This window comes from Sinocyclocheilus grahami, unplaced genomic scaffold, assembly GCF_001515645.1.
Source record: "Sinocyclocheilus grahami isolate Dianchi unplaced genomic scaffold, SAMN03320097.WGS_v1.1 scaffold919.1, whole genome shotgun sequence".
Taxonomy (NCBI): Eukaryota; Metazoa; Chordata; class Actinopteri; order Cypriniformes; family Cyprinidae; genus Sinocyclocheilus; species Sinocyclocheilus grahami.
The window spans coordinates 280,149-292,034 of record NW_015506098.1 but is presented as its reverse complement, the minus strand read 5'-3'; the positions used below and the strand labels follow the sequence as shown (position 1 = coordinate 292,034).

General features: G+C 38.9%; 1 protein-coding gene across 4 annotated transcripts in view; it reads right to left on the bottom strand.

Annotated features, from left to right (window-relative positions):
* Positions 1-11,886, bottom strand: part of pex5lb (peroxisomal biogenesis factor 5-like b) — a 45,194-nt gene that overhangs the window by 26,219 nt on the left and 7,089 nt on the right. For 2 of the 4 annotated variants that reach the window (XM_016249261.1, XM_016249262.1), the window contains exons 2-4: positions 6,388-6,480; positions 1,417-1,528; positions 862-1,074 (exon numbers count right to left, since the gene is read on the bottom strand). In XM_016249261.1, coding sequence (XP_016104747.1) covers positions 862-1,074; positions 1,417-1,528; positions 6,388-6,480 — 418 coding nt within the window. The remainder of the gene's footprint in view (positions 1-861; positions 1,075-1,416; positions 1,529-6,387; positions 6,481-11,886) is intronic. The other 2 variants (XM_016249264.1, XM_016249263.1) reach the window with 2 other exon arrangements.

Genomic DNA, 11,886 nt, shown 5'->3' with positions numbered 1-11,886 from the left:
CAAGTCCAAAACCTTGAAACCATCAAGACTTTCATCCGAGACTGCATCTGTACACTAGTCAACAACCAAGGCAATGCAAGTATCGTACATTTAACTAAACGAAACAGAGGTTTAGTATAAGATGTAGACCCCGTTCTAAAATGGCACTGATGGTTTCACTCAAGTGGTTAACTGACTCTTTTAATAGCTTCATTCTCTGGTTTTTCCTGATGGTTTCATCCATCATGCCTCATTTGCCCTTTCCCATGTATGAGTGATTGTTTGTTTGTTAGACTGGTTTGTGTTAGTGTTTAGTTAATAAAACTCTTGTGCACAAATTACATGAGTTTCTGATTCTGCCTTGCAAATTAATGTCCCTTTACGATTTTGATCCTCGCTACATGCTCTAATGCATTAATACTGTATGAAAGTATTTTCTGTGGCCATGAAAATATCCTTTGTTGATATGAACTTACACTGAATGTTCGCTGGACGAACAGATTAGTTGAGGGCAATTTAATTCTGCTACAGTTACTACTGGCAGCTGATATAAATAATTTTAATTAATCCTAATTGTAATTATTTATATACATTTCCCTTTTGAGCTAATTTGCAACAGCAGTGAGATACAGCTACCATATCTATGGTGTCTGGGTCAACCCAGGTAGATTATAATCATCATAATACCACATTGTCCAATTTATTTATTTTTTTATATTTTGCATCAGATTGTAAAGTCAACACCATCACGTCTCAGTAACCTCTGATGGCACCAAAAGTAAAAGACATCAAGGCAAAAAAAAATCTCAACTGACAACTTAATTGAATTATGGTGAATTTTAACAACATTGCCAAAGTATCTTTCATTAACAAGCAAAATACCTGAATCTAATGAGGCTCTTTCTGGGTTAGAACGGCTGGGAGATGATGGCTCTGTCTCCACCTGGATTAGCTCCGTCTCTTCAGTCTTCTTCTTGCGAAGGCTACTCTTAGAGAAACCATTCTTACGAGACCCATGGGGACTCCATCTGTCCCAACTCCACCTTCTCTCACAAGGTTCACGCAAGTCCACCAAGTCTAGTGCTGTGGACAAGACTAGAGAATACGCAACAAAACATTGCCAACAAGAGTCATCCAGAATGAAAACCTGTATTCTCTTATTTTATTAACCATGACACATATTTATGGGTGAAAAATTCCAATCATGATTAGTGAAAAACAGATACCTAAAACAAAATATTTTTAAATGATTTTAAAGGATTCATTGGGACAAAGAGTAGGCCTAAATACCAAGGAACACCAATTGAAACCTACTTTATGTAAGCAAGGGATAAAAAAACAATTTTGTGCCTAACAGCTACGGGATAGAGGAGGAGAAGAGCAGATGAGTGAGAAGGAGAGGAGGAACAGATGACAGAGCAGTAATTATGGGGGAACCTGCTGTGTTGGAGGTGACTGGCCGTGTGGCTCCATCACTCTTGCTCTCACTCTGGAAGTCATCAATAGAAGGGCTGAGTAATGGACGGCTCTCTTGCTGCTCACTACACAACTGCAACACATAAACCAAACAATTTTCACTTAGCATGCAACCATTTCCACAAAATGTTGATCTTATTTGTAACATTTATGTAGACATTTATTTTGTTTCCCATTTAATGCTTTTTTTTGGTCAAGTCAGTCTTTTATTTTAAGTTCTTGTTTCTAGTTCTTGTCATACCCCTTTTCCTTAATATCTCAGCCTCTTTGTTGTTTAGCCACACTGCTAAAATACTTTTTCTCCGTTTAATAGGCCGAAACTACTTTAAGTAGATCATTTGTAGGTTGATTTGCCCCAAAAGTGAAAATGCTGTGGCACTATCAGTGGTCAAGGCGGTCAAGGTTTGGCATGTTAGCATGGACCAGCTAGCCCCTGTTGGTAGATGCCAATGTTGTGCAAGATACTATCCCCCTGCAAAGACCTCACTTGGAACCCAAAGCAATTCTAGTGGCCAGAGTTTTTCATTGGTAGTCTATTTGTGCCTCATTGGAAATGAGAGAAAATCACCACATATTTTTCTTAGTCATGAAAATATTTAATCAATGTAATTACATATTGCAAATCACAGTCAGGGCTGTGACTAAAAATTCACAACTTTTCCAGGTTGTCCCCCTTTCCCCTGGGCTCAATGAGTAAGATTTGTCATAGAGGACCTCAATGGACCCCAGTCATCACAGGACACGGAACAGTGCTCCTGGTTGTCCACTTAAAAACGGCAGTGTTCACAGTGTACTACAAACGTAAAAAATTGTCAAATTAAACTGTTCACATTCTTTGAGTTTTCAGTTTATGGTGCAGTCACATTATCAAAACTTTTTTGCACAATTCCACAGGCTAAAAGCTTTACTGTAAATAGTGTCACGGTACCGGAAGAGAGATGAGGCGAGGACTCAAATGCAGGAGAAAATGGGTCTTTTTAATAATAAAATTTAACAAAACGAACAAAAACTACTCAGAGGGGGAAAAACAGGCAGGCCAGTAACAAGGCAGAGCAGTGCAGCAGGTACATACAACAAGTACTTCTGACATATAACAATGGAGCAGCACAGGACTGCAGACACCTGGAGAATAAATAGGGAGATAACAGGTGGAGCAACTGAAACAATAATGAGGTGACAAGATGAGAGGGGACAGACAATAAGACAGGAGAGAGCACATGGCACCAAACAAACACAACACAAGCCATGTGCTCACACAAAACCACAGGAGTGCCCTCTGGTGGCCGTCTTGGGCACTCCAGCTGCAGACTGTGACATAACCCCTCCCTTAAGGAGTGGATTCCAGATGGTTCACCAAATGTCAAAGGAATCCAGGAGGGAGGCGGAATGGAGGTGGACTAGGGGGAGTGACGGTGGGCCAGGCCCGTGTAGGGGAAGAGGACCTGGATCCTGAGGTAAATCATGGAACCAGGGTGGAGCGTAAGCCCACCAGGGTGGAGCAGGTGAAGCTGAAGCCTACCAGGGCAGAGTAGGCGGAGAAGAGAACCACCACTTGAGAGGAGTTGAAGTAAATGCCGCCATCTTGGAAGATTCTGCAGCAGAAGTCGCCACCTCGGGAGGAATTTGAGCAGACCCTGAAGTCTCCTGGCATGGAGCGGGCTCTGGAATGGATTCTGAAGGCTCCCAGACTGGAGCTGGCCCTTGAGTGTTCTCTGAAGGCTCCTGGACAGGAGAGAGTTTATGAGTGGACTCTGAAGGCTCCTGGACTGGAGCAGACTCTGAGGCAGGTTCCTGGGAAGCTGGAGTGAACTTTGAAGCGGCCCATGCACACAGAACAGCCCAGAGGTGAAAAGGGAAGCCGGCCTTCTTGACTAAGGCAGCAGCAGAGAAATTGGGTGGCTCTGTAGTGGTCTCTGTGGTCGAGACAAGGAGAGCAGGTTCCTCAGTAATGGCCTCTATGCCAACAGCAGTGAGAGCGGCTAGGAGGTGGCCTCCATGGCCGAAACAAGGAGAGCGGGCTGCTCAATAATGGCTCTCGTGACAGTAGCAGTGAGAGTGGGTTGTTCTGTGGCAGGCTGTTCTGGAGAGGGTGACCAGAGTCGGGTCCTCCAAGACCACCAGATTTGGGACCACCAGAGTCAGGTCCTCCAGGATCATTAGACTTGGGACCACCAGAGTCAGGTCATCCAGGACCACCAGACTTGGGTTCTCGAACCTGTTAACAGCATAGAGATGCCAGCAACTCGCACAGACCTCAGTGGTAAGGCTGCCAAACTGAAAGCCAGCCTTAAAAGCCCTGGGCCCACCCGGTGAAGAGTTTCCGGACTGGCTGCCCTCCTGTGAAGAGGCTCTGGACTGGCGGCCATCTTGTGACGGGACTCTGAACAGGCGGCCATGTCAGGAAAAAGCCCCTCCTGTTCAGAAACTGACTGTCTCCCGTTGTGGGCTAGAAAGTCCACAAACGCCCCAAAAGACAGGTGCTCAGTGCCATACCTCCTTCAGGTGCTGATGGGCTCATCAAGGGCATAAGAAATCAAATCCTTGAGAGCCACATCATTATACTTCATTATATTCAGCCCCTCCGCAGCAGTCCTGAATTCCAAGGCGAATTCCCTCAGGTCAGTCCCCCATTGCCGGAGGGAACTCAATGCCGATAATTGGAGCATACGTTGATAGAGGGGGCTGCTCGTAGTGGAGGCTGGCAGTGCGAGGTTGACCATTCTCCGCTGAGTCCTCATTAGGCTGATCCGTTCTGTCACGGTACCAGAAGAAAGATGAGGCGAGGACTCAAATGCAGGAGAAGAATGGGTATTTTAATAATAAAATGAAACAAAACAAACAAAACCTACCCGAGGGGGAAAAACAGGCAGGCAGGCAGGCAGGCCAGGAACAAGGCACAGCAAAGCAGAGCAGAGCAGCAGGTACATACAAGTACTTCTGACATATAACAACAGATCAGCACAGGACTGCAGACACCTGGAGAATAAATAGGGAGATAAATGAGGAGGGCAACGAGGGAGACACAGGTGGAGCAACAGACTGTGACAAGTAGTGCCCACACTATAATTTCACACATAAGTCACTTACAAATCAAGATTTCTGTTGATGGTCAAAAGTGGCAAATTTGCATGACCTACTTGATCCCGTTGTGAAATCTGTGGGAAAAACTTTCGTCCTCACATGGAATAATAATAAATGTGACTGCACCTTTAGTTTGGTTCGCAAGCTAACAGCTTAGCCTAGTGCCTTAGAAAATGCTAACTGGTAAAGAAAACCAGTTATGAAAGTAAAAGACTCATAAATTAGATGTAGCTCTTAGCTTTAGTTTCTCCAACACCTTCATGTTTCCAATCCAATGATTGCTGCAACCAGTAATCTCCTTCAATGTTAGTGTTACATCATCATATTACATACTCATTCCAGTGAGAACATTAAATAACTAAAACTGAGATTAATATTCTTTTCAGTAAATCATCCAATCTCACAACACAGAGGGTGTCTTATTACCTGTGGATAGTAGTAGTAGTAATGATTGAAATCTATGATTCAGACCAAAAAATCAAATACTTACTATCGAGCATATTGCATCTTTTAATTGATGAAATGCTGTAACTCAGTGACATTTCTAAATAGCCTAAATTTTCATAAATATATTGATTTGTTTACAAGAATAAAATAGACCATTACATGTAACAATAAAATATACATATGTGTATACAGTACACAAATCAATTAATCAAAATCCTGTTTAACTAAATGTGCAGATATTTATGGTCTTACTTTTCAAAACATGCCAGTTTATGCAAATTAGGCTTATTATAGACTTGCCTTATTCAGAAAACCCAATGCTAAAGTAAAGTATGCCAGACTTCAATAGTCTGCTGCATCCAACACAACCAAGCATTAAAATGGCAGTTTGCACTGTTACCTGATTTTAAAAATTCTTTAAGTGAAAACAGCATTGTGCTAATAGTGAATACAGTCCATTTTTAGTTAAGTCCCCACTATGATACCCGTTTCATACCTGTGTATGAAGTAACTTCCTCAATGATTTATAATTATTTAGGTCATTGATTTGCTCAATTTAGTCTTTTGTGTATCCTAATTTAGGCTAAATTGTACAAGAATTCACCAATTACTTTCAATTTCACTTGGTCTTTTGTTAGGGATGAGATAGCAAGTGTTTTTCAGCCCATTTCACAATACACGCTCTTAGCAGTAACTGGCAGTAAATTCCCCATTGAGCAGTTCATCACTATGTATTGAGAAATGCATGGCTCTCTGCCACATCCCCAGTGGAATAGAACCAAGCCCTCCAAATCACAAAATCCTCCAACATTTGGGTAAACCTTTTATAGACAGCCAAAAATGACATCCATTTTTTAACTTCATATAACTGAAGAATGGTAGTACAATAAATAAATAACATAGGCCTCCCCACATTGCAGCAAGACTCTACATCCACATTTCATTTGCTTCCTGCAAATGAACGATTCCCTAAGTGTGAGCAAACAGCAAATAACATGAACATGCAGCTCTGGATTTGGTATAAAACAGTAAACGTACATGCCAAAACAAGAAAAAGAAATAAAATGTAAGCAACAGAACATTCTGCAGCTGCTTATGAGGAGAGTAGCACTCACGTAAAGCAAATGCCACTCTTGTTTGTGTCGTGAAACACTGACGGTCTCAAAGGACCACCCCATTTTCATGGGTCTTTATGACATCATCTAGTGTGAACCCCATAAAGCAGCTTGCTTTCAAAAACAAGAAGCAACTTCAGCACATCCACACATATGGCTCATGTGTGTCACGTAACACTAACGGATATTCAAAACAGGGTGCACCAAGCTCTTGGTGTTACTTAACTTATTCACACAGTCACACTCACGCTTGGTGCTCCCTGTTGGTGGGTGTATGTGCTCAGCCCACCTTGGTTGTCACGGTGAGCAGGGGTTTTCCATCTGAGGATGCCTTACTTGGTAGCTCCTTCAGCACCATAGCAACCGCCCTAGAGTCTTTCTCCTACAACAGTGAAATCAACAGTGAGTTGTGTCAGTTTGTGTTCAAATTCCTGCAATTCTGCGGGTTCCTTGAGAAACACTATTAAAACATTACCAATTCAAATGAAATTCTGATAATTTACAGGCTTACAAGAAAAAAAAAACCCTCTTGCTTTTTAAGCCATATTTTGTTGGCTGAAAAAAGTTACATTTACCCAACTGACACAAAGCAATGTGCATAATTAGCATGCTATCATCTATTCTACAGCCCAAAATAAATAATTAGGGATGCACTATATATATCAGTATGATATTGTTTATTGGCCGGTATTTTTTGGCAAATAAGTTTTTATTATTTATTTTTATCAGACAATCGGTTAATTTAAGTGTGAATGGTTTAATAACTTCAAAATTAAATATCAGTGTTAAAAGTAAACTTTATGTTAAAAAGTATCAAGTTTTTGTACTTGTACTAATACTGGCTATTTATCAGCCATAACATGAAAATAATTATCCACTTATCAGTAATATTAGTGCATCCCTATAAATAAGATCTATTTGATATGACGAACAGTTATCATTGCCAAAACTTTGCCACAATATAAAACTACTTATCCTCAACAAAGACATGCTACAGTGCATAAGAGTAGTAAACCATTGCGCTATTCAGGGATACACTGACTAGACACCAGCCAAAAACATGGGGCTAACAACTGTGCTTTTAACAGTCCCTACGCCACTCAGACAGATCTAAGCACTTAAGCCACCACTGGGACACTGAGAGCTGGAGTGGAAGCAATTCACTGGCAATGTTTAACACTGCAGAATGTCATTTAAACCCCAATGTATTTGCTGAGTTGAACAACTACACATTTGTTCCCATATTGCAATCCAAGATAATCTAACTGTGCTGTTTTATAGTGACCAATGAAGTGAACCTCTAATGCAACACTCCAGGGTCCAGCAACAAAAAGCACCAAAATAAATGTTTTTAAACTCTGGAGACTTCTAAGAAACAAAAGATCTTTCAAAAAAGATGCTATCAATAAGTTTGTGTTTTAAATGTATTTAACCTTATTACAAAATGCCTATGATTGTTGGGTGTTGAGGTTGATTACAAAGTTGTTGCTATGTGTTTGCTAGGGGTGCTCATGAGTAGATGATAGGTTGTGCAAGGTGGTTTCTAAGTGAATGCTTACAGGCCAAAGCTGAAAAAGCCCACCTCATGTCTCTGTTATATTCTCAGGCCAGCTGAACCAGCTGTGCATATGTTAAAACTTAGCCTAGTTGTGTCTTAAATGGGCCATAATTTAAATATTTGAGTGCACTATTAAACATCACTCCATGTAAACCAAAAAAGCCAGGGTAGGGCTGGGCAAAAAAAATCTAATGCAATTTTCATGTGAATCTTGTCAGTAAAGCCGCTTCTGGTGATTAGTAGTAAATATCCAGCACGTGCTTTCAGATGGAGCGGCATTAACTACAAAGAGCCGTAGATCACTAACAAGCTACACAAAATCAACAATTTTGAACGCGACTAATCACCAGAAGCGGCTTTACTGACGAGATGCGCATTCGATTTTTTGCACAGCCCTAAGCCAGGGGTATTAATTTTGTGTTCCTTGATATGCTTTTTTTTCTCAAAAACAAGCAGCAACTTTTATAAATCACCAAGTACCATGGTTTCAGCTAAAAATCTTCTTTACTGTTCTACTGAAGAAAAAATGTCATCTACATCTTGGATGGCCCGACGGTAAGTAAATTAGCAGCAAATTTTCATTTTTAGGTGAACTAACCTGTTAAGAGAGAGAACAGGAATGTTTATATCTTCTTTCTCAGTTTGCTTTTGGCATTAAAGACATCCCAAATTTTGTGAACAACATGAATGACATGGTCCGTTTCTTGAGTAATATCTAATATAACCCAAATATGTAGCTTTGTTTTGTAGGTAACTGGTCTTCACTCACATTATTCATTATAAGAGGTCAGGCATTTGTTCAGCAGAATATTATTGTTTGAAAGTGAGCTAAGCACTAAAGGAGATAACACAAACCATATAGTAAAGACAGCCTTTATTTAGGGGGAAATGTCAGGTATTTATGTCCACTGTGTTGGCTTTTCTCTCTGTGAGGTTTCTCTCAAGTCTTTATTAACGTAGGGTTCCCATAAACCCATTTCACGTCATTTCAATCTTGACAACTACTCCATCAAGCTCATAACTGACCTTTAGAACATACTAAGAGGGTTTTGCAACAGAGCATATGTGGGACACACCATCCTATTCAATTTAAACATGGGAAAAAATGGGCAGAAATCTAAACTTCAGAAAAAATGAATCTTTAATTTTCTAATATTGTCTAAAACCCTAAAACACTTAAAACATAAATGATTTATTTCTAAACCATGAGTAACAACACAAGATTATGTAAGGCTTTTGGGGTCACCCACTGATTCAGACATTGATGTGATTGGTTGGTATTGAATGCTTTATCATTGTTTGTTTGATTTGTTTGAATGAAGCACTTTGCGCTCTTTTATTAATGAAACAGGATAGGACATGCTTCAGCTACTGACCCTACAGGGTCCTAAAAAGATTATAGAGCCAATACAGTTTATGAATTACAATAAAGTCTGGAAGAGTGACATGACCTGTTCCCATAATTGTTTGGGGAAGTAGTGCGCTTATTACAATAGTGACCTTTATTATACAAAAAATAAATAAATAAAACTCAAAAACCTAACATCAGAGTGGTTTTAAGTAATTTTTGGAGTTGCTCAAACAGGACACATTTCTGAAGTCAAAGACAGGTTCCTAAAAACATTGACGCGGATTTACTGTAGTAACATTAACTGTAATTATGAGATTTTGTCAGAAATGTGGTATTCTGTATTAAATGTATTATAGGTTCTAATTATAGTCATTTGTATATGAAGCTATGACAGTTTTTGCATTTATATTAAGTGTATTTATATTTATGTTTTAGATAAATTGATTTATTTCTAAAGGAAAGATAGTGGACCCTCTGCCATTGAATAGAAACAATCTGTTTGAAACATTTGTTTGTTATTGGTAATAAACCGGCTCCCCTACTCTAGCCTGGTCTCCCTTAAGGCTTTTTTCTGCTGCTACCACCAAAAGACTAAATTATTATTTTTCTGCTTCAACCTAACACAGAAGAACAAGTAGCTGAAGAATGAACTGAATGACACCAGCATCACTACACTAATTCCAAGAATCAGAACTTGCAGCATGTATTCTAATGTTTCTTCAACACATTGCCGAAGGTCCAGAAGATCCAGTAGCCAGCAGATGTATTAAGGTGTTTACAACGCAACACATACTGTACAGTGTGGCATATTTAATTAGATTTTTTGTATTTTAATAAGATGTCTTTCAAAAAAGACATGAATTGATGACAACATTGTTTTTTTATATTTGTGTATTTTATTACTTTGGTTAGTCTACAGTGCTGCTATCGGATAACAGGTCGGACATCATGAGAAAACATATTTTTATAGTTATGTCGAGAAAAAATTCAGTTGTGATAACAAGGAAGTAACTTTTGTTATGTCGAAATCATGAGAACAAATCTTATGCTGTGATAATGAGAAAACAAGAAAGAAAAATAATAATAATCCATGGCCTCTTAGGGCTTCTGTATTCAACTGAAATTACATTAAAGAATATTTTTGTTTATTAATGCAAGGATATATCCTGTGTGAACAGGACAATTTTATGTATAAAAAATGTAAACAATTGTGACTATAGAAAAGAATGTGCAGTGTCATGTCATAAAAACTGCCTCCTTTGTGAGGTGATAAATTCAGTTCTCACACATGGTGATGGACTCAGGTTGTGTTGACTGGGTGAAAGATGATCACACCAAAGAAAGGATCTGCAAGCAAAGGAATTGTAGGAAATGCTATCACAAGCTGTAAATGACTGTAAATTTCAGCACATCATATCTATAGCACAGATAACTGAAACATCTAGCTTCTGTTATGTCTAAGACTTTAAATTGGACATAAACAGATTTTGGTATCTAATCACATTATCTAACTAGCCTATTTATACATCAAATTATATATCTGCATATCTAATTATCCATTTTGCTATATGCCTGCTCAAATTAGCTAAAGCTAAAGCCTCGAAGGATTGGACAACCTGCTAATAACAGAGCTCAGCTACTCCTCTAATTACGTTAAAAGACAACTTTTAAAAGAAAGCTACAGACATAGTGAGCTAAAGTTCAAATGTAGGGTTTGAAATTAGCGCTCACCAAATGTCTGTGAAAGGCTGCTCACTGGTGGAGCCTGTCGTCCAGCTCCCCCTCGCTGGACATAATAGTGGAGCTAGATGGTCCAACCACACCCTAACCCTAACCATAACCCTATCGCAAAATATATCCCCACCCATTAGGTCCATTAGAACCAACTAGGTTCAACTCCACCAATTATGTCCAGAGAGGGGGATAGCTCTAAAATGTAATTATACAAATGTATTAATCCAAGTAAACTAACTGCATTGTGACAGTAGTGTTTTTTACATTTCAACATGACTAATTACATTTTCCTGGGGAAATAAATAAATATATATATATGTGTGTGTGTGTGTTGGCCGATATGCTCCATAGTCATATAGTCAGCCTGTGAGATTGCAGATACACGTCATGCTAATTTAATTCATTTAATTATTTACTTACTAAGTTTCATAGCCGAAGAGTGAACCAACTCCAGGGTACAGCTAAAAGCAGCCTAATGTTAGTGTAATCTAGACATTATATATTTTTAGTCAAGTAGCATATGGATGTCATGTCATAAAATATTTTAATATGATCTGAATTTATATTCAACATGAACACAATTGAATAAAAACATTATAAGTTACTAATTAGAATCCTTACATTTCCTCAGTTATTCACACAGCAGCTACAGAAAAGCAAGGAGCATTTACATTATAAAAGAACATCACCACTGACTCCCATTATAATTACAATCTACTGTATGATGAATAAATCTCGTATACTTACATTGCACATACATCTGCACCCTGTTGTTTATGATGAGAGAATTTGCGAGTAAGCAGAATTCAGTCACAGCGCACATGAACCGAACAACAAAATTCCGGTGTTTCAGCGATGACTAGTCTGAATGCCTCTGATTGGCCATTGCATTCATAAACTCAACAGAATAGTGTGTGTGATTGGTTATAACGTACAACACTGTAAAAATGCGTAAGAAGAAATATGATGGGACAAATAAGCCCTAATATTATTAATTAGATAATAATACTAGCCTAATAATAATAATAATCATCATCATCATCATCATCATCTTGATATTGTGAAAGGCATCAGCCACAAGTGATATCTCTGATTATCGTCGATACACAGCACTATCATCTATCAGCACAACCCTAATATATATA